The 26,262-nt window shown below is 46.7% G+C and overlaps 1 protein-coding gene across 1 annotated transcript in view; it reads right to left on the bottom strand.

The window, feature by feature from the left end:
• The window catches only part of syne2b (spectrin repeat containing, nuclear envelope 2b), a 116,233-nt gene that overhangs the window by 31,578 nt on the left and 58,393 nt on the right, over positions 1-26,262 (bottom strand). The window contains exons 74-96 of the mRNA XM_034563576.1: positions 26,041-26,154; positions 24,974-25,330; positions 19,899-19,961; positions 19,270-19,359; positions 15,814-15,951; positions 11,564-11,736; positions 10,881-11,520; positions 10,374-10,595; positions 8,515-8,633; positions 8,012-8,123; positions 7,665-7,799; positions 6,053-6,205; positions 5,419-5,613; positions 5,186-5,278; positions 4,581-4,694; positions 4,275-4,475; positions 4,009-4,182; positions 3,706-3,822; positions 3,037-3,230; positions 2,334-2,466; positions 1,341-1,556; positions 324-476; positions 61-237 (exon numbers count right to left, since the gene is read on the bottom strand). Of these exons, the coding sequence (XP_034419467.1) occupies positions 61-237; positions 324-476; positions 1,341-1,556; positions 2,334-2,466; positions 3,037-3,230; positions 3,706-3,822; positions 4,009-4,182; positions 4,275-4,475; positions 4,581-4,694; positions 5,186-5,278; positions 5,419-5,613; positions 6,053-6,205; positions 7,665-7,799; positions 8,012-8,123; positions 8,515-8,633; positions 10,374-10,595; positions 10,881-11,520; positions 11,564-11,736; positions 15,814-15,951; positions 19,270-19,359; positions 19,899-19,961; positions 24,974-25,330; positions 26,041-26,154 (4,083 nt within the window). The remainder of the gene's footprint in view (positions 1-60; positions 238-323; positions 477-1,340; positions 1,557-2,333; positions 2,467-3,036; positions 3,231-3,705; positions 3,823-4,008; positions 4,183-4,274; positions 4,476-4,580; positions 4,695-5,185; positions 5,279-5,418; positions 5,614-6,052; positions 6,206-7,664; positions 7,800-8,011; positions 8,124-8,514; positions 8,634-10,373; positions 10,596-10,880; positions 11,521-11,563; positions 11,737-15,813; positions 15,952-19,269; positions 19,360-19,898; positions 19,962-24,973; positions 25,331-26,040; positions 26,155-26,262) is intronic.

Below are 26,262 nucleotides of genomic sequence, written 5' to 3'. Positions count from 1 at the left end.
CTAAAATTATACAACAAAATTATATAAATAGCAAGTAGACTTGCGCTGCTTGTATCTAACCTGGGAGTTGAGTGTCTCCTGCAGGCTGAGCCACCGGTGGCCGAGCAGACCCTGCTCCTCTGCAAACCGGTTGTGTTCACGGCGCCCCCTCTGGCCGCCCCCGGCGCTGCACGTCTGCAACGGTCGGCTAGCGTAGTCCAGCGTGGCCCGATGGGCCGACATCTCTGTCCGACACTCCTGAGGAGAAGAAGGTCACGCGAGAGTTCCACCAGGGAATCAAGACTACACTAAATAAAGAGGTCGTCCAATACGCTCTCCTCTACCTCGCAGTGTCTCAGGAGCTCACGCAGGGCGCCGCTGGCGGAGGAGCTTTGGCCGACGCTGCCGAGACGCTCCTCCAGACGGGACTCGGCGGCCTCCAGCCAGGCCTGCAGCTCCAGCAGCGCCCCCTGCTGGCTCAACGTCTTCATCCATCGCTGAGGAGGAAACAAATGACATACTTCTTCACGTAGCACATTTTGTACTAAAAAAACTAAATTAAATAATGTAATTGGTCTAAATATCGGATGCTTGTTACTGCAGACTTCTGGGCCAGTGTTCACATTTAAAGCTAAAAGATATTTCTGTTTAAATTGTGTCTTTACTCGTTCATTTGTGAGACGCATTCATCTGAAAAATGACTTGAAAAAGGAGGCGAGTGAGAGGGCAACAGCAGTGAGAGAGGGAGGAGAGAAAAGACTGAATCAGAAGAGAAGACCAAAGAAACACGGAGGTGAGGAACGGAAAATAACCAGAAGATGAGAGGGAAACGAGGAAGAGGGAGAGATGAGGTCTGGAAGATGGGGAGAGAGAGAGAGACACACAAGACAGAGAGAGAGACAGGCAGACAGACAGAGGAGAATGGTTTCACACCAATAAGGGGGAGGAGTCCTCAGGAGGACATTGTGATGTTTAAACCTAATTGGTGACAAGACGACGGAACACCAAACCTCTCCACGCTGTGGGCACGGAGGAGCAAACATAGCGACACTTTGGATCTTTAGAGACGCATGGGGATTAAAAAAAACTCTATTAGGTATCTTCATTAAAATAATACAGTAACATTTTTTAAAAAAGGCGATAAATGTTCAGGAAAAGTACGTCTATTTGAATTAGAACACTGTATTTATATCAAACTCACGGAAGTCACATACTACGGTGGCTGAGAAGGGTCAAACAAATGCAAAAGCAGAGCTGTGTGCACGCTGGTCAGACCGGTTCTGACGTCCTGCAGTCGGACCAGTCGCTCCACCGACTGCAGGACGCATGTGCAGACGGGCTCCATAACCAAGTCTCCTCACCGCATGCAGAGCGCGCTGGACGACGGGCGCGTCGGCCAGCAGACGGGACCAGTCCAGCTCCACCTGTCTGAGCCGGGAGGGGACGGAGAGGAGGTCTGGAGCCTCCTGGTCCTCCTGGTCCTCCTGGTCCTCTTCCCTCAGCTGGACCAGCTGGCTTCCAGCACCGATAACAGACGCCTTCAGTGCAGATTTGGCCTCCAGCTCTTTGGCCAAAGTCTAAAAATGGAAATATTTTTGTTATATTGTGTTCACCCAAATGGACAAAACACAAATGTTGGATTTGACGGGATCGCTGACAGAATATCGGACATTCTCAACTCAATAAGTTCAATTTGCATTTACAAGAAGAATATACATGGTCAGTGTTTAGAGATTGTGACTACACACCAGATGCTCTAAGTTTATGTTTATATATAATTTGTATACTATTTTAATTTTAATAATATAATGTAATAGAAACACTTGATCTGGATGTTAATGTCTAATATATATATATATATATTTTACAATACATAAATTAAACATATTTGTATGTGACTTCAGGTAGATTGCTTAATTTAAATGGATTATTTTCCACCAATCAACATGCTTTTTCGTGAGCTGATCAAACCATAATAAATTAGTTAAATACAATTATTATTAATAATCTGATAAAAATGTACATAGATGTGTGTGTATATAAATATAAATATTTATATAAATAATAAATATATATATATATAAATATTTATTATTTATATAAATATAAATATTTATATAAATAATAAATATATATAAATAATAAATATATATATATATATATACAGAAAACATGACATGAAGATTATGATCAGGATACTAGTTTCTGGATGCAGATGCTGGTTAAAAGACTACAAGCTTGAAAAAGAGAGTGATGGTTTATTTAAACATATAGTGACGTTTAGGAGTGTGTGGAGGTTTAAATGAGTTCTTTTCTCAGTGACGTTTGGTCTGAACAAAGAGTCTCCTGCTCACCACCGACTGCAGGAAGAGGTCACGCCTCTGGTCAACATCCGTCTCCTCCTCGGCGGAGAGCCGACGGCATCTGTCAACGAGCTCTCTGGCCCCGCCCATCCAGTCAGCCAGCACGGCGGAGTCACGAGAAAACCTGTTTAAAAACAGCACAATTTAATTAACCAATCTACCTGGATACAGTGTCAACTGAATCATTTTTATTTATATTTTTATATATATTTTTATTTATTTATATATTTATATATATACATACAATATGTATATATACAGACACATCTATGTACTTTTATTATATTATATTATTAATAATAATTGTATTTAACTAATTTATTATGGTTTGATCAGCTCACGAAAAAACATGTTGATGGGTGGAAAATAATCCATTTAAATTAAGCAATCTACCTGAAGTCACATCAAAATATGTTTAATTTATGTATTTAAAATATATTTTAATTTGAATAATAAATATATATATACACATATTAGCATCCAGATCAAGTGTTTCTACTAGATTCTATTATTAAATTATTATACAAATTATTGTATTTGACTAATTTATAATTAAATTAAATTAATGACCCAACCAGCAAAACACCATTAATTATGGATAAATATTCCACCAGGAATTAATTTAATTGCAACATTTCAATCAAATCAATTATTTGATCAAACTTATTTCGTCTCATTTAGTTTCCTCTCTCACCTGCTGCTCAGCTTCCTGTTCCTGTCTACGTTGGTGTGTGTGTGCTCCAGCTTCCTGTGCAGGCCTCTCCACCGGGCCTCCAGCTCGCTGGTGGACACGCCCACCGCTCTGCAGCCCGCCCCCTTCAGCCAGAGCCCCGCCTCCAGCATCCGACCGAACCGCGCCTTGTTCCCCTCCAGAGCGCCACGCCGCTCCTGTCAGAAAGAAAGAAAGACACACACACACACACACACACACACACACACACACACACACACACACACACACACACACACACACACACACACACACACACACACACACACACACACACACACACACACACACACACACACACACACACACACACACACACACACACACACACACACACACACACACACACACACACACACACACACACAATGAATCCTACTGGGAGGTCTGGCTAATAACTGACATCAAAGCCGAGGAACATCGTGTGCCCTACAGACAACAACCCGTTCGCTTGTATTTAATTGAGTCAATTAGTGCACAAAGTGGAGCGCCCAATAGCCTCCAAAGCGAGCAGGATGGAACATTGCGTAATGCGCTCCGGCTTCTCCGGTCGGCCGCTTGTTGGTGAAGCACAATCATCCCCCGCAGCGTCCGAAAGAACATGTGTATTGATGATAATAAAGAAAAGAATACCTGGTAGACGGAGAGCTTCTCGGGATCGCCCTCCCCGTGCATCTTGGGAAATGGAGTCTCGATGGCTCTCAGCAAGGAGTCCGACCAGGCGCTGTCCTCCTCCCACTGGGACCAGGTCTGAGACGGACGCAGAGACGGCGGCTTGTTAATATTTAAGGAGTCTTTCGATTCTAATGAATGCGCTGCACCTGTGCCGTGACAGCGTGCGTCTGCCAAATACCTCGAAAAGGTTACGACCTTTTGAAAGGTCACAGTACCAAAGCCGTCTAGCCACCTCGGTGAGAGGATCCTTTTACTTCCTACCTCGATGGTTTCCTGCATCCTGGTCCCTTCCTCCAGTCCGAGCCGCTGCAGTCGGGCCACCTCGTCCTGCAGGCCCGTCACGACGCCCTCCCACCTCTGGAGGGCGCTCTCTGGGACTCCCCGGGTCAGCTGCTGCAGGATGTTAAAATGGTGGCCCAGGAACCGGAAGAACTTCTGGAGACACAAAGGTTGCGTGACGTTAGCGTGTTTTTTTTTTAGCGAGCGAAGACAACGGTATCTCCTCTTCCGTATGACGCAGCCGGTACCGTGTGACCGCCGAGCCGCTGCTGCAGCTGAGCTCTGCTGTGCGTCTCGGCATCGGGCCGCCGGGCGAGGCGTTCGGCGCCCAGAGCCAGCAGCCCCTCCAGGCTGTGGACCAGCCGCTCGTACTGCCGCTGCAGCTCCACGCCGGCCTGCAGCTCCACGCAGCGGGAGCGAACGCCACCCAGAGAGCCGTCCAGCTCCCCCTGCAGGCAGAGGAGGGAAACGCAGGTTTAGACATGAAACTGAACCCCCCCCCCCCCGTGTCCTCTTCAGGGAGGAGGCCTCCTGAAGTCCAGATGGGAGCGTACCTGCAGCTGAGAGGCCTGCTGGACCAGAGAGGGAGGCAGGTGGTCCGCAGCCACCAGCAGGGAGCTCACCTGCTCCACCTGCTGCTGCAGAGCCTCCTGCATCTCACCCACAGCCTGCAACACACACACACACACACACACACACACACACACACACACACACACACACACACACACACACACACACACACACACACACACACACACACACACACACACACACACACACACACACACACACACAATGACCAATAGAAATGCTGTGATGTGAACTTAAATCTCTTCCATCCTCTGTTTCTCTCCCTCCTTCTAGTATTTAGAAATATGCCTGACCTTTGACCTTTGAGGTGTGTTAATAATGTCAGGGGCTTATAAACTATGGTTAAATACTGCAGACCTCCATGAAACAATGTCCTTATTGTGTGTTAACGAGGGAGAGAGGCTGAGAACCTAAAATAAAAGTTATTATTATTATTACCATGTTTAGGGTCTCATGCGACATCTTCAAATATTCAGTTGCATTGAAGTTTAATACATTTGATAACACACACACACACATATATATAAATATATATATATATAGTGGCTGGATGGACCATCGGTACCTTCAGGTCCAGGGTTCCACTGGACTCATTAGTTATCTGGAGAGCCGTCGCCTGGTTAGAGGTGAAGGCTGCATGCAACTCCATTAGTAGCATCTGTTAGACACACAGCACGGGTTCTTTAAACTGGGGTGGGGGGGGGGGGGGGGGGGGGGGGGGGGGGGGGGGGGGGGGGGGAGAGGGGGAGGGGGGGTCGGGGGTTCGATCTCTGAACAAACAGGAAACGGATATCTGACCCGCTGCCTCGTCAGCTCCTCCTGCTGGTTGTTGAGCTGCTTCTCTCTGCTGGTCAGTGCAGAGCGAACCACAGGAAGCACTCGACGCAGGCCGTCCACGCACCGCTGAGCACACTCTGACCCCAGGACGCCGCTGACCTTTGACCCCTGAGAGGCCAGCTCGCTGCCAAGGGTAACCAGCTCCGAAGACAGACTCTGAAACGGAATGCGAAACACATGAAGCATAGACTTCTATACAACCAGAGGAGTCGCCCCCTGGTGGTCAGGAGAGAGAATGCAGCTTTAACACATGAAGCATAGACTTCTATACAACCAGAGGAGTCGCCCCCTGGTGGTCAGGAGAGAGAATGCAGCTTTAACACGTGAAGCATAGACTTCTATACAACCAGAGGAGTCGCCCCCTGGTGGTCAGTAGAGAGAATGCAGCTTTAACACATGAAGCATAGACTTCTATACAACCAGAGGAGTCGCCCCCTGGTGGTCAGGAGAGAGAATGCAGCTTTAACACATGAAGCATAGACTTCTATACAACCAGAGGAGTCGCCCCCTGGTGGTCAGGAGAGAGAATGCAGCTTTAACACATGAAGCATAGACTTCTATACAACCAGAGGAGTCACTGAATGTCTGCACCCACCTGCAGCTGCCTCCGCTCTGCGTCGCCCTCTTGTGGCGTCCCAGCAGGCGACTGCAGCAGGCTGGTGATGGAGGACAGGGACTGGGACGCCCCGCGCAGGACCAGAAACAGACCCTCGTCCAGCGTCCGATGGGGGCCGCCCACAAAGGAGGTCTGGGGACCGACAGGAGAGTCAAACTATGAGCGTGAAAACGGACAGAAGATGAATTCGTACCACGCAAGTGTTTAGTCGGATGGGAATGTCGGGATGTTGTCATGATGCATTTTGTGTGACTATGAATCAAAAGGAAGAGGAGGGTGAAGAGGATGAAGAGGAGGATGTTTGTCTGCCGTGTTTGTTGTTTCCTGCTCTTCCTTTTTGGTAAAGTGTGATGTCATAGTGTGTCTCCCGGGGTGAGCGATGAGAAGAAAACATGCGAGAGAGATTTTCATCTTTCTTTCTTGTCTGATGAATAAATGTGGTTTGAAACTCCCTATAAAAACTCCACGTTTGGCTTTCTCCAATACTTTATTTCACAGACTTCAGACTTTCTTCAGACTTTATTTTTTTCCCCCGTCTTTACCGTCCATCACTTCCAGTCTGTGACTTCACGGGGGAAATATATATTACGCCTAATCTCTGGGTGGTGGATGGCAGAAGGTTCACCGGTCCGTCTGATATCTAAATCCACGATTGACCTCAACGATTGAGATTCACAATATAATATTAAAATTCATATAAATCACCGTGTCTGATACGTTGGGTTGAGGTTAAATTCCTCATCTTCAAAAAAACTTTCTCTTTGTGGTTTCAGATCGTGGTCCCAACCTATCGGGCTTCATTCAGCATCATAACGTATATGAAGAGTGGTAACTAACGGGTGAAGAGACATTTAATGGACAGAAATAGCATTAAAATAAGACTTGATGAAAATACATATTTGGCTTTTTAATTTGTTGTGTATTTTTTTATGTGTTCATGCATCTGGCGTAAGTTTAGTTTACTGGAGTCGCCCCCTGGTGGTCAGTAAAGAGAATGCAGCTTTAACACGTGAAGCATAGACTTCTATACAACCAGAGGAGTCGCCCCCTGGTGGTCAGGAGAGAGAATGCAGCTTTAACACATGAAGCATAGACTTCTATACAACCAGAGGAGTCGCCCCCTGGTGGTCAGGAGAGAGAATACAGCTTTAACACGTGAAGCATAGACTTCTATACAACCAGAGGAGTCGCCCCCTGGTGGTCAGGAGAGAGAATGCAGCTTTAACACATGAAGCATAGACTTCTATACAACCAGAGGAGTCGCCCCCTTTTGGTCAGGAGAGAGAATGCAGCTTTAACACATGAAGCATAGACTTCTATACAACCAGAGGAGTCGCCCCCTGGTGGTCAGGAGAGAGAATGCAGCTTTAACACATGAAGCATAGACTTCTATACAACCGGAGGAGTCGCCCCCTTTTGGTCAGGAGAGAGAATGCAGCTTTAACACATGAAGCATAGACATAAGAGTAACTGTTTTTAAAGAGACGCACGCGGGTTACGGATTATAAATGTCGGCGGCTGCTCATCTAGAGGCCCCTCCTATTGTATCCCACATCCCAGCGTACACATCGTCATGACAACGAGCCCCCACCTGATCCAGCGGCCCAGCCGCCGTGAGTCCCAGCTCTCTCAGGCGGCTGCCGTGGGTTTGGAGCTCTTTCACGGCCTCTGCGCCAATCAGGCGTCCCGCTGTTCCATCGCGGCGCCTCGTAGATGAGTCTGTCACCTTCAGAGAGAAGAAGACACACGCGACTCCCATCATGCCCTGCAGGACTCCCCATCACACCAAAGACACAACAAAGTGCCTTCTGCTCACAGGAGGTGATAATCAACCGCGGCGAAGAGCACAGATTATTTATTTTTTTTCTCTTTTGTATTTTGAAAGAAAAGTGATAATCAAGAACTTCAGCTCCCCCCCCCCCAGACGAGGGCCTTTACCTCAGAGATAGGAAGCAGCCAGCGCTGCTCCAGAGCCAGCAGCCGGCTGTGAAGGACGTCCCACTTCCTCTGAGCGGCGTCCTCCTCCGCGTCGGCCTCAGCAGGAGGCGACCTGCCAGGAGAGAGAAGAAGCCGAACATTAGCACTTCATCTTCCTCAAGCAGAGGGTGGGGGGGGGGGGGGGGGGGGGGTCTATTATCGTCTCTGGCGTCTATTTTACTTTTTTAAAAACCACAAAAAAAGTTTGAGGATGAATAATTCCTTTAGGTTTTTGTTAATTCTCCTGCAGCTTTATTCTGTCTCATTGTGTTACACTTACTCATTTCTTGTAGATTTTAAAATATTATTTAACAAATGTATTGTTTAGGTCTCAATAAAAGCATGTGCTTAAATAAAGATGTATTATTCTGTTGGGAAAATATTTAAATGTTTCCATACGTTAATAATAATAATAATAATAATATATATATAATAATTAGTAATGTAAATGTACGGTGTGTTACCGTTGCGGTTCCTGGTCTGCTGGTTCCTGGTCTGCTGGTTCCTGGCTGTGGAGCCGGCCTCCCTGCCTGGCGATGGCCTGAGTCAGTCCTCTCTGTTCAGTCAGCTGCAGCTCAAACTCCTGCACAGCAAACAGCAGCGTAGTATTCACCACTAGTACTATAGTACTACACTGTAATAACAGTACTAGTACTACACTGTAATAACAGTACTAGTACCACACTGTAATAACAGTACTAGTACTACACTGTAATAACAGTACTAGTACCACCCTGTAATAACAGCACTAGTACCAAACTGTAATAACAGTACTAGTACCACCCTGTAATAACAGCACTAGTACCAAACTGTAATAACAGTACTAGTACTACACTGTAATAACAGTACTAGTACCACACTGTAATAACAGTACTAGTACCACCCTGTAATAACAGCACTAGTACCAAACTGTAATAACAGTACTAGTACTACACTGTAATAACAGTACTAGTACTACACTGTAATAACAGTACTAGTACCACACTGTAATAACAGTACTAGTACCACCCTGTAATAACAGCACTAGTACCAAACTGTAATAACAGCACTAGTACCAAACTGTAATAACAGCACTAGTACCACTGTAATAACAGTACTAGTACTACACTGTAATAACAGTACTAGTACCAAACTGTAATAACAGCACTAGTACTACACTGTAATAACAGTACTAGTACTACACTGTAATAACAGTACTAGTACTACACTGTAATAACAGTACTAGTACCAAACTGTAATAACAGCACTAGTACTACACTGTAATAACAGTACTAGTACCAAACTGTAATAACAGCACTAGTACCACTGTAATAACAGTACTAGTACTACACTGTAATAACAGTACTAGTACCAAACTGTAATAACAGCACTAGTACCAAACTGTAATAACAGCACTAGTACCACTGTAATAACAGTACTAGTACCACACTGTAATAACAGTACTAGTACTACACTGTAATAACAGTACTAGTACCACACTGTAATAACAGTACTAGTACTACACTGTAATAACAGCACTAGTACCAAACTGTAATAACAGCACTAGTACCACTGTAATAACAGTACTAGTACTACACTGTAATAACAGTACTAATACCACACTGTAATAACAGCACTAGTACCAAACTGTAATAACAGTACTAGTACTACACTGTAATAACAGCACTAGTACCAAACTGTAATAACAGCACTAGTACCAAACTGTAATAACAGCACTAGTACCAAACTGTAATAACAGTACTAGTACTACACTGTAATAACAGTACTAGTACCACACTGTAATAACAGTACTAGTACCAAACTGTAATAACAGCACTAGTACCAAACTGTAATAACAGTACTAGTACTACACTGTAATAACAATACTAGTACCAAACTGTAATAACAGCACTAGTACCACACTGTAATAACAGCACTAGTACCAAACTGTAATAACAGGAGTAGTATTATACTATAATAACATAATATATATATTTTTTAAAGCAGTGAATCCTCACAAAAATAAATTAGAAAAATAGCATTTCATACGTTTTGTGTGCAAAAATAATCTTAATGTGTAAAGTAACTAAAACTGTCAAATATTTGTAGGGAAGTAAAAAAAGAACAAAAATGTATATTTGTGGAGTAAAAAGAAAAGTACATGAGGTAAATGTACTTAGTTACATTCCACCACTTCATAGTTTAATATACAGAACACAACATGATATATGTCTGCTTCCTTAGTTTCTTAACTTAGGTGTGTCTATATACAAGTTATATTTATATATTATGGTCTATCTATATGTGGACTTCCAAAGGTCACATGTAACAAAGCCGTCGGTACCTTCTGCTGCTGCAGGCTGCGTTGTCTGAGCAGCTTGTTCCTCGGGGAGGAGAACACCTCCTGCACGCTGCTGCTGCGCTGCAACCGGCGCTCTGGAGGAGGAGCCGGGGTCTGAGGAGGAGCCGGTGTCTTCTGAGGAGGACCTGGGGTCTGAGGAGGAGCCGGTGTCTTCTGAGGAGGACCTGGGGTCTGAGGAGGAGGAGCCGGGGTCTGAGGAGGAGGACCCGGGGTCTGAGGAGGAGGACCTGGGGTCTGAGGAGGAGCCGAGGTCTGAGGAACGAGGAGACACGGGGAGGGAAGGAGACATTAACAACATCTAATCGTTTCAGACTTTCTTTAAACCACGTTTGCTTTGCTTTTCATGGTTTTAAGCCGATAACGAGTGAAGTTGCACATCTAAACGTCACAAACTCAGAAAGTGTTCTTGACACAAAACTCCATCTTCTACCTTGTAGCTGCAACTAAAGAATATTGATGAGTATTGTTTCCCTGCACGTCTAGTCCTACAGATGGTGTGTACCTGCTCTCGATGCTCTTGAAGCTCTCGATGCTCTTGAAGCTCTTGAAGCTCTCGATGCTCTTGAAGCTCTCGATGCTCCTGAGGCTCTCGATGCTCCTGAGGCTCTTGAAGCTCTCGATGCTCCTGAGGCTCTTGAAGCTCTCGATGCTCCTGAGGCTCTCGATGCTCCTGAGGCTCTTGAAGCTCTCGATGCTCCTGAAGCTCTCGATGCTCCTGAGGCTCTTGAAGCTCCCGATGCTCCTGAGGCTCTCGATGCTCCTGAGGCTCTTGAAGCTCCCGATGCTCCTGAGGCTCTCGATGCTCCTGAGGCTCTTGAAGCTCTCGATGCTCCTGAGGCTCTCGATGCTCCTGAGGCTCTTGAAGCTCTCGATGCTCCTGAGGCTCTTGAAGCTCCCGATGCTCCTGAGGCTCTCGATGCTCCTGAGGCTCTTGAAGCTCCCGATGCTCCTGAGGCTCTCGATGCTCCTGAGGCTCTTGAAGCTCCCGATGCTCCTGAGGCTCTCGATGCTCCTGAGGCTCTTGAAGCTCCCGATGCTCCTGAGGCTCTCGATGCTCCTGAGGCTCTTGAAGCTCCCGATGCTCCTGAGGCTCTCGATGCTCCTGAGGCTCTTGAAGCTCTCGATGCTCCTGAGGCTCTCGATGCTCCTGAGGCTCTCGATGCTCCTGAGGCTCTTGAAGCTCCCTCCTCTCCTCTCGCTGGCGGTCCTGCAGCAGCTGTTGGAACGAGACCAGATTGTCCTTCAGGAGCTCCAGTTTGGAGGAGAGCAGCTCGACCGCCTCGTCCTGCAGCCGGTCAGCTGGAGACAGGCCGGAGACCCTCTGCTCGATCTCCAGGAACATCTCCTACACACACACACACACACACACACTAATTACTCTTTATGTCTGATTTAAATTGTTTTCTCTCCTGTTTATGTCTTAAAAACAGGTACAAAAATGATTTAAATAATTTCCCAAGTTCCATTAAAAAAATGGTAGCAGACCCTAAATAAGAACAAATGAGACATAAATGAGCTCTCACTGTAAACATCAATTAGATGACATTCAGCTATGCAAGTGGACATTAATAACATCTCAAAAGGAACTTATAATATAACGTTAAAGACTGAAATCTACCATTAGCATAACTTACAATTAGCCATTTCAGCTATCATTAGCATCTTTTTACAATAATACATTTAACCACTTTTACAGGTTCATGAAGCGTCACCGAACACGGTGAAAGCACAATAAAATACAAAGTACCTTCATAACGCGGCTCCTTTATACCTTATGAACGCACTTCACGTCAATTATCGTACTTTTAATGCAAAGTCAAGTTACGACAGTTCGTACTACTTCCGGTCTCGCAAGTATGGCTTCAAAATAAAAGGACCGGAAACATAAAAAGACACTTACAAAATAAGGGCTTGCAGAAAATAGTCACTTATTAATAGAATAGAGTCATTTACACGGTTGTAATACTAAATGTGTCCATAAGAGGCTGAGGTGCACTAAATAGGATGCATATACAATAAAACATTAAAAATAAAATGTTTTCCTAAAAGCGAGTTTTCATTTTGTATTTATCGTGTACTACAGCGTATTTATCGTGTATTTATCGTGTACTACAGCGTGCATTTATTGTGTATTTATTGTGTACTACAGCGTATTTATTGTGTATTTATTGTGTACTACAGCGTGCATTTATTGTGTATTTATTGTGTACTACAGCGTATTTATTGTGTATTTATTGTGTACTACAGCGTGTATTTATCGTGTACTACAGCATGCATTTATTGTGTATTTATTGTGTACTAAAGCGTGTATTTATCGTGTACTACAGCATGCATTTATTGTGTATTTATTGTGTACTACAGCGTGTATTTATCGTGTACTACAGCATGCATTTATTGTGTATTTATTGTGTACTACAGCGTGTATTTATCGTGTACTACAGCATGCATTTATTGTGTATTTATTGTGTACTAAAGCGCGTATTTATCGTGTACTACAGCGTGCATTTATCGTGTATTTATTGTGTACTACATCGTATTTATCGTGTATTTATTGTATACTACATTATGTATTTATCGCGTATTACACACAAACACAAATAGACAAATTGTTCACTCATTCACTCGTCCATTCATTCACTCGTCCACTCGTCCATTCATCCACTCGTCCATTCATTCATCCACTCGTCCATTCATTCACTCGTCCATTCATTCATTCACTCATTCACTCGTCCATTCATTCACTCATTCACTCGTCCATTCATTCACTCATTCACTCGTCCATTCATTCACTCATCCACTCGTCCATTCATTCACTCATTCACTCGTCCATTCATTCACTCGTCCATTCATTCACTCATCCATTCATTCATTCACTCATCCATTCATCCATCCACTCGTCCATTCATTCATCCACTCGTCCATTCATTTATCCACTCGTCCATTCATTCATCCACTCATCCATTCATTCACTCATCCACTCATTCACTCATCCACTCATTCACTCATCCACTCATTCACCCATCCACTCGTCCATTCATTCATTCACTCATCCATTCATTCATTCACTCATCCATTCATTCACTCATCCACTCGTCCATTCACTCATCCATTCATTCACTCATCCATTCATTCACTCATCCACTCATTCATCCACTCGTCCATTCACTCGTCCATTCATTCATTCATTCACTCATCCATTCATTCACTCATCCATTCATTCACTCATCCACTCGTCCATTCATTCACTCATCCATTCATTCATTCACTCATCCACTCATCCATTCATTCACTCATCCACTCATCCATTCATTCACTCATCCACTCGTCCATTCATTCACTCATCCACTCGTCCATTCATTCACTTATCCATTCATTCACTCACTCATCCACTCGTCCATTCATTCACTCATCCATTCACTCATCCATCCATTCATTCACTCATCCATTCACTCATCCATCCATTCATTCATTCACTCATCCATTCACTCATCCACTCGTCCATTTATTCACTCATCCATTCATCCATTCACTCATCCACTCGTCCATTTATTCACTCATCCATTCACTCATCCATTCACTCATTCACTCATCCATTCATTCACTCATCCATTCATTCATTCATTCACTCATCCATCCATTCATTCACTCATCCATTCACTCATCCACTCGTCCATTCATCCACTCGTCCATTCATTCACTCATCCACTCATCCATTCATTCACTCATCCACTCATCCAGTCATCCATTCATCCACTCGTCCATTCATTCACTCATCCACTCGTCCATTCATTCACTCATCCACTCGTCCATTCATTCACTCATCCACTCGTCCATTCATTCATTCATCCACTCGTCCATTCATTCACTCATCCACTCGTCCATTCATTCACTCATCCACTCGTCCATTCATTCATTCATCCACTCGTCCATTCATTCACTCATCCACTCGTCCATTCATTCACTCATCCACTCGTCCATTCATTCATCCACTCGTCCATTCATTCATTCATCCACTCGTCCATTCATCCACTCGTCCACTCGTCCATTCATCCACTCGTCCATTCATCCACTCATCCATTCACTCATCCAGGTGAGACGTGTTTAACCTGTGAAACTTTAATGGAGGTTCTGGTTTCAGAACTCTGAGTGAAGACACAACAAAGAAGGTTGTGAGGACGAGAACCAGATCAAACCCTCCAGGATCCGGATCAAACCCTCCAGGATCCAGATCAAACCCTCCAGGATCCTAGAGGGTCCGATCCGGATCCTAGAGGGTCCGATCCGGATCCTAGAGGGTTTGATCTGGATCCTAGAGGGCATTATCTAATTTATCTTTAATTTATCTAATAAACTTTTGGTGAATTTAGGAGAAATCTACAGACGCAAAGAGACAAAGTAGTCAAATAAAGCCCTGAATGTGTTTCTTTCTTAAAGAAGACGTAAAAATAGACCAAAATCAATCAGTGCATTAAAATGTGTTTTCCTATAGAGCTTAAAAAGAAAGTTCTTCAGGAACAAAGCTCACGAAAAGATGTGTTTATTTTGTTTTGTTAGTTTGGTCTGCGCCCAGAAAGCAAACAGCAGCCGGCCGGCGGAGCGTCCTCTGTGGAGCGTTGTGGGTTTAAGTTTAGGTTGAACTAAAGCAGGGTTAAAGTTTAGGTTGAACTAAAGCAGGGTTTAAGTTTAGGTTTAACTAAAGCAGGGTTAAAGTTTAGGTTCAACTAAAGCAGGGTTAAAGTTTAGGGTTAACTAAAGCAGGGTTTAAAGTTTAGGTTCAACTAAAGCAGGGTTTAAGTTTAGGTTCAACTAAAGCGGGGTTTAAGTTTAGGTTCAACTAAAGCAGGGTTAAAGTTTAGGTTCAACTAAAGCAGGGTTTAAAGTTTAGGTTTAATTAAAGCAGGGTTTAACTAAAGCAGGGTTAAAGTTTAGGTTCAACTAAAACATGGTTTAAGTTTAGGTTTAACTAAAGCAGAGTTAAAGTTTAGGTTCAACTAAAACATGGTTTAAGTTTAGGTTTAACTAAAGCAGAGTTAAAGTTTAGGTTCAACTAAAACATGGTTAAAGTTTAGGTTTAACTAAAGCCAAACGACAACAAGTTCTCAAAGGTCTGATGTCTCAGTTCATGTTTATGACTCTTCGACGTTCACAAGCAGACTTAAAGCAAACTTTAGAGGCAATAAAGTCTGAGCTGATGACGAATGAAGGAGAGTTCATACAGATGTCATTTAGTATTAATGCTGATAGTTTATATTTAAATCACTAATCAATATTTAAATATATCCCTATATATATATATATATTAAAATAAATAATAATAAAAATATATATATATATATCTCAGCGTTATTTAACCCAGTTTGATCTCACTGTGGATCTTCTGACCCGAGCAGTGACCCGGGTCCCGAGGTGGGCGGGGCTTTACCTGGCAGGTGAGGAGTTGCAGCTCCACGTTGTCCTGCATGGCTACCGGGCTCCTCCGGGCGTCCCGCAGCCACAGCTCCAGCTGGCCGACCCTCTGCAGGCACACATGGAGGACACCTTCTCGGGGCTCCTCCGGGTCCTGGGACACAAACACAACACACCCGGCTGAACCTCTCTGCTCCAGGGTCACGAGGGAGGGGGGGATCGGGGTGGGGGGGGGGGGGGGGGCAGAGAGCTCCTGAGCTGCAGCTCTAATATTGATCCAATATTATAAACACCTCTCAACCTCCAGTCGCCTTCCTTCTCTTCTCTTTCCCTCCCTCCCTCTCTGCTCCACCCACCTGTGGCAGGAACCACTTCCTGGAAGGGCAGGGCTCCAGTGACAAAGGAGAAGGTGGGGGGGGGGGGGGGGGGGGGGGGAAGAGAGAGAGAGAGAGAGAGAGAGAGAGAGAGAGAGAGAGAGAGGCCTCGGGGGTGGAGCTCACAGTACAAACACATTGCCCTGCTCCCTCCTGTGCATAGCTGTCAATCATCTCACACTGTGCTTTTCTTTTCTGCTCCTCATCAGAGTGAACTCATTGTGCACGATGAAGGTTCACAACCCTCAGGTGTCCGTCCAGGTGGATCACAGGTGAGTCAACAGCCCCTGAATGACCTTTGGTGTCACTGACGGAAGTCTAATGAGAATACAGAGAGCGCTCCACGTGAACTCACCTGGAAGAAAAACCCTCTTTAGTCCTTTTTAAGAACACGGAGTGGTGGTGCACGTTCGCCTCTTGTGGCCAAAGAAGGTATTACAACATCCAACAAGGAATAACCTGAAAACCTGTTTCCTGATTAGTTTCACCTGTTCCTAAGAGTACAAAATGACTAAAATACTTACAAAATAAGTATTTTAAAAGCACAAATAAGTCATTAATTGTACGATGTGTATAATATTTGATCATTCCTGCGTCTGTGTGAATATCAGTAAATACAAAATGCGTTAAAAACACATTAAAAAAGGTAAATGCAAGTGAAAGAAATACAGCATTCACCGGCACCGATTGAATTATTGGTCAAACATAAGAATCAGATGGACGTGTAATTATGTTATAAATTATTATTTGTTTAATCTCAGTGGTGGTTAGGGGGTTAGGTGGAGGACTTTTGTTTTTGCGTGTCATGCCGAGTGTGTTCTCTTTTATTTGTGTGTTTTATCTTTTTTTGGCTCGCCGGACGCCGGCTCGTGCACACGACGGTGGCGTCCTGATGCGGCGGGGGGGGGGAGGCCTTCTGCTGGTGTTGCGCGTGCACGAGATGCTGCGTGTGCACGAGGTGCTGCGTGTGCACGAGGTGCTGCGTGTGCACGAGGTGAGACTTTGTGTCCGCCTCCCGGCTTCCTGGTCCTACAGCTGTTAAAAGCTTTGGATTCCCTCACTAGGTGTGTGCTTAGCGAGTGTGTGCGTGTGTGTGTGTGTGTGTGTGTGTGTGTGTGTGTGTGTCCATGCCCCTCCCCCCCTGTGACACAAGAGAAGAGACGGTGGAGTGGATCACTGCTGCGGGTTTATTTGTGTTGTGCGCTCGTTGTGTGCACAGAGAACACGGTACAGAGTACGGCACATGCCAACGTGACGTCATCTCAGGGCCGCTGCTCGCAGGTGAAAACGCTGCCTCCTCCACTGATCTCAGAAATTATAAATAAAAGCATCAACATTATCTGCACAAGGGCAAGAAAGTGTCGTTTATATCTATTTTTTTTTATTATTATTGAGTATGCCCCCCCCCCTTCCCTCTGCTAAACTTAAACAATTTGACGGTGCGTGGTTTTCACCTGCCAACAGCCGCGTGTTAATCAATAATCGGGTCAAACCAATAATCGGGTCAAACCAATAATCGGGTCAAACCAATAATCGGGTCAAACCGGTGCATTTTCATGACCAACAGTCAGAATAAAATCTGAGTAAATCGTCTCCGCGCCCTCCTGCTGCCGGGCAATCAATAAACTCTGTAAACAACAATTTATTACCATGTTCAGCTTATGGAAATAAATAAAAAAATAAATGGCAGATGCGTGTAAAAGCAAGCACATTTTATTTTTAAACAAATAACGCTCTGCATTGGCTGATAAAGGAGCTCAGAAAGGAAACAATCAAAAAGAGGTATAACTAGTTTAAAATCACCATTCATCACAACATGTGTCTATTAGTACACTTTGTTTCTGCCTTTTATATATTAAAAAAAAACACATTTCAACCCATCAGGATTAAGGTCCATGCAAAAGCTTATTAGAGACCAAAAACCATCCACTTAGCGACATGCTAACTAGCATCAGTCAACCGCTCCTCACATAGTGGAGCCACCTTGAACCACACGGAGGATGAAGCTCCGTCCCATCTTAGACACACAAGATGAGACCTAGTCCCTTAGTCCCTTAGACCCTTAGACCCTTAGACCCTTAGACCCTTAGACCCTTAGTCCGGTCCTCTAGTGAGCAGGACACACGGGTTCAAATGTAAAAATTGCCGGTCTGGAGACTTGCTCTCCGCCATGTAAATGCACCAGAGGGTCGAGAGACGTTTTAAGAAGAACCCTGAAGGTCTGGAATATTTCAGGCGCTCTTAGCCTCGGTTCTAGGAAAATGAAGGGGTTCTAGGTTTGGTTCTAGGAAAATGAAGGCGTTCTAGGTTTTGGTTCTAGAAGGAGAGTTTGGTTGAAGAGAGAAAACGGTTCTATAAAAAGTGAAGGATTCTAGACACTAGTAGAAAATGTGGATCTAGGAGTTGGTTCTAGAAGCATCGGGTCTACCTTGAGCTCTGGATCCGAGTGTAGAAGAAGGGCTCAAAGACCTAGAAAAGGTACTGTAGGAGTTCCCGTTCTGGAAGATTCTAAATAAAGCCTTCAAGCCAAGGCTCGATTGGAGAAGACTTTTGGGAGTTCTATGGTTGGATCTAGAAGAGAACCTCGGGAGGTCTACAGCAGGCTGTTCCGTCAATAAGACCACCGAGCTCTGGACTAGGAGAAGTGGTGATTAAAGGCTTGGATCCAGCTCTAGAAAAGAACTCTGCTTTGGTTTGTTGGAGAAGAAAAAGGGATTCGAGGGGAAAGGTTCTAGATGAAGGTAAACATTGGTGTTCTAGACTTGGTTCTAGAAGGAATGGCGGCTCTGAGCACATGGGGGGGGGGGGGGGGGGGTTCTAGAGAAGGTCTAGGATTGGTTTCAGAATGAGTGAATGGGAGTTGTTTGATTGGCTGTGGAGAAACGAATACAACAAAAGGTCTCTGGTTCTAGAAGAAGCAGTGGAATCTATGCTTCCTTCTAGAGGGGCGTTCTGCACACGGCTCTAGGAGAGGCTGAAAGTCCGATGCTTAGAACCAGAAGAAGAGAGAAGCTACACCGAGGTCTTTAGATCTAGGAGACCACACATTTCTGTGTGGAGTCGGACTTGGAGACTTGAGTGTTGGAGGATGTGTTTACCAAGCTCTCGGGCGGGGACCGAGCCGGGGCGGTTCCCCGGGGGTTTGACAACGTGTCGGAGGAACTTGCTTCAGCGGGACCCTGAACATCCTGAAGGAACATGAGCAGGGTTAGAAGGTCAGTCGGTTAGAAGGTCAGTCGGTTAGAAGGTCAGTCGGTTAGAAGGTCAGTCGGTTAGAAGGTCAGTCGGTTAGAAGGTCAGTCGGTTAAAGCGCGAGAGGATCATTTGGGTCTTCGGGGTTTTCCATGAGATCGGGATCCACCCTCTGTTAAGGAGGCGTCTCACGCCATGTCATTCAGTTAATCAATGGCTGTTATTGGTCGTTATCAATACTTATTAATGCAAACTGACAACAATGTGGACGTCGCCATCACTTATAAGAATGTAAAATGTATTTTTCACTTTTAGGCATCAGATCAAAGGCTGTCGATATTATATAAAGACTTTTATAGACGTCTAAAAAGTAGATGGATGGGAAGATCTGCCCGAGTGTTTGTGGACGTCCAATCGGTGTCGATGGTAAATGTTGTTGCTGACTTCAAAGGGTTATCTGTTAATGTGTGTGTATTAAACCACAGTGTGTGTGTGTGTGTGTGTGTGTGTGTGTGTGAGACAGGTGGGAGGTTACCTGTCTCTCGGGGCCTCGTCCAGTGGCCCCTCCAGCCTCTTCAGGTACGACCACCAGAGGAACCTAACCAGCAACAACAAGTCCACACAAATTAAACCAAAGACACACACACACACACACACACACACACACACACACACACACACACACACACACACACACACACACACACACACACACACACACACACACACACACACACACACACACACACACACACACACACACACACACACACAGTAATGATGAGGAGGACAGAGCGATGAAGTGGAGGACAGAGCGATGAAGAGGAGGACACAGTGATGAAGAGGACATAGCGATGAAAAGGAGGACACAGCGATGATGAGGAGGACACAGTGATGAAGAGGAGGACACAGCGATGATGAGGAGGACACAGTGATGAAGAGGACATAGCGATGAAGAGGAGGACACAGCGATGATGAGGAGGACACAGTGATGAAGAGGACATAGCGATGAAGAGGAGGACACAGCGATGAAGTGGAGGACACAGTGATGAAGAGGACATAGCGATGAAGAGGAGGACACAGTGATGAAGAGGACAGAGCGATGAAGTGGAGGACAGAGTGATGAAGAGGACATAGCGATGAAGAGGAGGACACAGTGATGAAGAGGACAGAGCGATGAAGAGGACATAGCGATGAAGAGGAGGACACAGTGATGAAGAGGACATAGCGATGAAGAGGAGGACACAGTGATGAAGAGGACAGAGCGATGAAGTGGAGGACACAGTGATGATGAAGAGGACATAGCGATGAAGAGGAGGACACAGCGATGATGAGGAGGACATAGCGATGAAGAGGAGGACAGAGTGATGAAGAGGACAGAGCGATGAAGAGGAGGACACAGTGATGATGAAGAGGACATAGCGATGAAGAGGAGGACACAGCGATGATGAGGAGGACATAGCGATGAAGAGGAGGACAGTGATGATGAAGAGGAGGGCACAGTGATGAAGAGGAGGGCACAGTGATGAAGAGGACACAGCGATGAAGAGGAGGACAGAGCCATGAAGAGGACAGAGCGATGAAGAGGAGGACACAGCGATGAAGAGGAGGACACAGCGATGAAGAGGAGGACAGAGCCATGAAGAGGAGGACACAGTGATGAAGAGGACACAGCGATGAAGAGGAGGACAGAGCCATGAAGAGGAGGACAGAGCGATGAAGAGGAGGACACAGCGATGAAGAGGAGGACAGAGCGATGAAGAGGACAGAGCGATGAAGTGGAGGACACAGTGATGAAGAGGACAGAGCGATGAAGAGGAGGACACAGTGATGAAGAGGACAAAGCGATGAAGAGGAGGACACAGCCATGAAGAGGAGGACATAGCTATGAAGAGGAGGACAGTGATGATGAAGAGGAGGACACAGTGATGAAGAGGACAGAGCGATGAAGAGGAGGACAGAGCCATGAAGAGGAGGACAGAGCCATGAAGAGGACACAGCGATGAAGAGGACAGAGCGATGAAGAGGAGGACACAGCGATGAAGAGGAGGACACAGCGATGATGAAGAGGACACAGCCATGAAGAGGAGGACAAAGCGATGAAGAGGAGGACAGAGCGATGAAGAGGAGGACACAGCGATGAAGAGGAGGACAGAGCCATGAAGAGGACACAGTGATGAAGAGGACACAGCGATGAAGAGGACAGAGCGATGAAGAGGAGGACACAGCGATGAAGAGGAGGACACAGCGATGATGAAGAGGACACAGCCATGAAGAGGAGGACAAAGCGATGAAGAGGAGGACAGAGCGATGAAGAGGAGGACACAGCGATGAAGAGGACACAGTGATGAAGAGGACACAGCGATGAAGAGGACAGAGCGATGAAGAGGAGGACAGAGCGATGAAGAGGAGGACAGAGCCATGAAGAGGACACAGCGATGAAGAGGACAGAGCGATGAAGAGGAGGACACAGCGATGAAGAGGAGGACACAGCGATGATGAAGAGGACACAGCCATGAAGAGGAGGACACAGCGATGAAGAGGAGGACAGAGCGATGAAGAGGAGGACACAGCGATGAAGAGGAGGACACAGTGATGAAGAGGACACAGTGATGAAGAGGACACAGCAATGAAGAGGACAGAGCGATGATGAGGAGGACAGAGCGATGAAGAGGAGGACACAGCGATGAAGAGGAGGACACAGTGATGATGAAGAGGACACAGCAATGAAGAGGAGGACAGAGCGATGAAGAGGAGGACACAGTGATGAAGAGGAGGACACAGCGATGAAGAGGAGGACAGAGCCATGAAGAGGAGGACAGAGCGATGAAGAGGAGGACACAGCGATGAAGAGGAGGACAGAGCGATGAAGAGGACAGAGCGATGAAGTGGAGGACACAGTGATGAAGAGGACAGAGCGATGAAGAGGAGGACACAGCGATGAAGAGGAGGACAGAGCGATGAAGAGGACAGAGCGATGAAGTGGAGGACACAGTGATGAAGAGGACAGAGCGATGAAGAGGAGGACACAGTGATGAAGAGGACAAAGCGATGAAGAGGAGGACACAGCCATGAAGAGGAGGACATAGCTATGAAGAGGAGGACAGTGATGATGAAGAGGAGGACACAGTGATGAAGAGGACAGAGCGATGAAGAGGAGGACACAGCGATGAAGAGGAGGACACAGCGATGATGAAGAGGACACAGCCATGAAGAGGAGGACAAAGCGATGAAGAGGAGGACAAAGCGATGAAGAGGAGGACAGAGCGATGAAGAGGAGGACAGAGCCATGAAGAGGACACAGTGATGAAGAGGACACAGCGATGAAGAGGACAGAGCGATGAAGAGGAGGACACAGCGATGAAGAGGAGGACACAGCGATGATGAAGAGGACACAGCCATGAAGAGGAGGACAAAGCGATGAAGAGGAGGACAAAGCGATGAAGAGGAGGACAGAGCGATGAAGAGGAGGACACAGCGATGAAGAGGACACAGTGATGAAGAGGACAAAGCGATGAAGAGGACAGAGCGATGAAGAGGAGGACAGAGCGATGAAGAGGAGGACAGAGCCATGAAGAGGACACAGTGATGAAGAGGACACAGCGATGAAGAGGAGGACACAGCGATGATGAAGAGGACACAGCCATGAAGAGGAGGACACAGCGATGAAGAGGAGGACACAGCGATGATGAAGAGGACACAGCCATGAAGAGGAGGACAAAGCGATGAAGAGGAGGACACAGCGATGAAGAGGAGGACACAGTGATGATGAAGAGGACACAGTGATGATGAAGAGGACACAGCAATGAAGAGGACAGAGCGATGAAGAGGAGGACAGAGCGATGAAGAGGAGGACACAGCGATGAAGAGGAGGACACAGTGATGATGAAGAGGACACAGTAATGAAGAGGAGGACACAGCGATGAAGAGGAGGACAGAGCGATGAAGAGGAGGACAGAGCCATGAAGAGGAGGACAGAGCCATGAAGAGGACAGAGCGATGAAGAGGAGGACACAGCGATGAAGAGGAGGACAGAGCGATGAAGAGGAGGACAGAGCCATGAAGAGGAGGACAGAGCGATGAAGAGGAGGACAGAGCGATGAAGAGGAGGACAGAGCGATGAAGAGGAGGACAGAGCCATGAAGAGGAGGACAGAGCGATGAAGAGGAGGACAGAGCGATGAAGAGGAGGACAGAGCCATGAAGAGGACAGAGCGATGAAGAGGAGGACACAGCGATGAAGAGGAGGACAGAGCGATGAAGAGGAGGACAGAGCCATGAAGAGGAGGACAGAGCGATGAAGAGGAGGACAGAGCGATGAAGAGGAGGACACAGCGATGAAGAGGAGGACAGAGCGATGAAGAGGAGGACACAGCGATGAAGAGGAGGACAGAGCGATGAAGAGGAGGACAGAGCCATGAAGAGGAGGACAGAGCGATGAAGAGGAGGACACAGCGATGAAGAGGAGGACAGAGCGATGAAGAGGAGGACACAGCGATGAAGAACTTGCAGTTGTTAGAAATGATTTCCTTGGATCTGGATTGAAGGGATTAGTCGTCTCAGGTGTATCCGCGATTTAAAAGAACGTTTTCCTCGTTAATGCCTCCAACCTACTGTACACCGTAGGGAGGAGGGAGGAAAGGAGGGAGGAAAGGAGGGAGGAAAGGAGGGAGGGAGGTAAGGAGGGAGGAGGGGGGGAGGAAAGGAGGGAGGGAGGAAAGGAGGGAGGTAAGGAGGGAGGAAAGGAGGGAGGTAAGGAGCGAGGGAGGAGGGAGGGAGGTAAGGAGGGAGGGAGGAAAGGAGGGAGGTAAGGAGGGAGGAAAGGAGGGAGGTAAGGAGGGAGGGAGGTAAGGAGGGAGGAAGGGAGGAAAGGAGGGAGGTAAGGAGGGAGGAGGGAGGTAGGGAGGAAAGGAGGGAGGTAAGGAGGAAAGGAGGGAGGAGGGAGGGAGGAGGGAGGGAGGTAAGGAGGGAGGAAAGGAGGGAGGTAAGGAGGGAGGAGGGAGGGAGGAGGGAGGTAAGGAGGGAGGGAGGGAGGTAAGGAGGGAGGAGGGAGGGAGGAGGGAGGGAGGTAAGGAGGGAGGGAGGAAAGGAGGGAGGTAAGGAGGGAGGAAAGGAGGGAGGTAAGGAGGGAGGGAGGTAAGGAGGGAGGAAGGGAGGAAAGGAGGGAGGTAAGGAGGGAGGAGGGAGGTAGGGAGGAAAGGAGGGAGGTAAGGAGGGAGGGAGGGAGGAAAGGAGGGAGGAGGGAGGGAGGAGGGAGGGAGGTAAGGAGGGAGGAAAGGAGGGAGGTAAGGAGGGAGGAGGGAGGTAAGGAGGGAGGGAGGGAGGAAAGGAGGGAGGTAAGGAGGGAGGAGGGAGGGAGGAGGGAGGGAGGTAAGGAGGGAGGAAAGGAGGGAGGTAAGGAGGGAGGAGGGAGGGAGGAGGGAGGGAGGTAAGGAGGGAGGAAGGGAGGAAAGGAGGGAGGTAACGAGGGAGGAGGGAGGGAGGAGGGAGGTAAGGAGGGAGGTAACGAGGGAGGAAGGGAGGAAAGGAGGAAAGGAGGGAGGAAGAGAGGGAGGAAGAGAAAGAAAAAAGGATGAAAGTTTTTTTAATCTGTTTTCTAAGTCTTTGTTACCTCTGGCGAAGCGGCCAGGAAAGCATCCCAGAGCCTCCACAACACACCTCCACCTTCTTCCACTCTCTGCTCCTGACTCCCTGTTAGCTCGGTGGCCCCCGTGGCCCCGGTGGCCCCGGTAGCCCCGGTAGCCCCGGTAGCCTCGGTGGCCCCGGTAGCCCCCATGGCCCCGGTAGCCCCGGTAGCCCTGGTAGCCCCCGTAGCCCCCGTGGGCCCGGTAGCCTCGGTGGCCCCGGTAGCCTCGGTAGCCCCCATGGCCCCGGTAGCCCCCGTGGGCCCGGTAGCCCCGGTGGCCCTGGTAGCCCCCGTAGCCCCCGTGGGCCCCGTGGTCTGGAGCCCGACCAGACGCTCCCTCTGCTGACACGGAAACACGCTCATGTGCAGAGTCACAGGGGAGGCGGTCAACTTAAGAACTGAAGCTTTAGAACCTCCGAAAAGAGCTCATGTTTGCGTGGTTTGTTTGATAATAAACAAGATATTAAAAAAAATATTTGGGGAAAGGTTGGGCCAATTACTAATTATCATTATTACAAATAAAAACACCGCAATAGAACTAAACTAAAGTGAAGGTTGTGTTTGTGAACCACTGCATCGTCTTTATCTATTATTTCCTATTATTATTATTATTACAATTTAATCTAATCTAAAACACGTTGCACTTTATTTTGAAATATTTTTCCAGTGGAAGCTCAGTTTAAACGTCTTCATTTCTAAAGGGTTGTCATGTTCTGGTTGTTTTAAGTCTTTAAGTCGTTTATTCTTTCATGTGAAACCTTTTCAAGCCGCCGTCTTTTCGCTTTAATCTCCCTTTAAAAAAAAAAAAAGAAGAATATTGGAACGTGTCCCGCCAAAATAAAAGCTAAATAGAAATGTAGAAGTTTTAGGAAGTGTTCCTATTGATCAGAGCGCCCTTAATAATTTGCAACAGAAAGAACTCGAGAGTTTACGACGAGTTAAATACGGGACAGTTAGTATCAACCTCTCTGACTTCCTTCTTCCACATCAACACTTTATATCTCATCTCATCGGGATGCTCGGTGGCAGGAAGTAATGCGTGGCTCCCTCACCTGTCTCTGCTCAGGTGAGGACCGCTCCACCGTCTGCAGCGACGCCCCGGATGCCTTCAGCGCGTCCTTCTTAACGTGGACTAGTCGGATCTGCCCCCCCTCGACGTCTTTCTCCTGAGAGACAGCACAGAGGGCACGACCCGCCCAGGTGAGCTTTAAACAGGAGCTCAATATTCAGAGCAAATCTATGATTGACGGCTGAGCTAGCAGGTCCGCAGCTAA

This window comes from Cyclopterus lumpus, chromosome 22 (assembly GCF_009769545.1).
Source record: "Cyclopterus lumpus isolate fCycLum1 chromosome 22, fCycLum1.pri, whole genome shotgun sequence".
In the NCBI taxonomy this organism is placed as follows: domain Eukaryota; kingdom Metazoa; phylum Chordata; class Actinopteri; order Perciformes; family Cyclopteridae; genus Cyclopterus; species Cyclopterus lumpus.
Note: the sequence above shows the minus strand (reverse complement) of the source record. Positions and strands in the feature narration are given on the sequence as shown.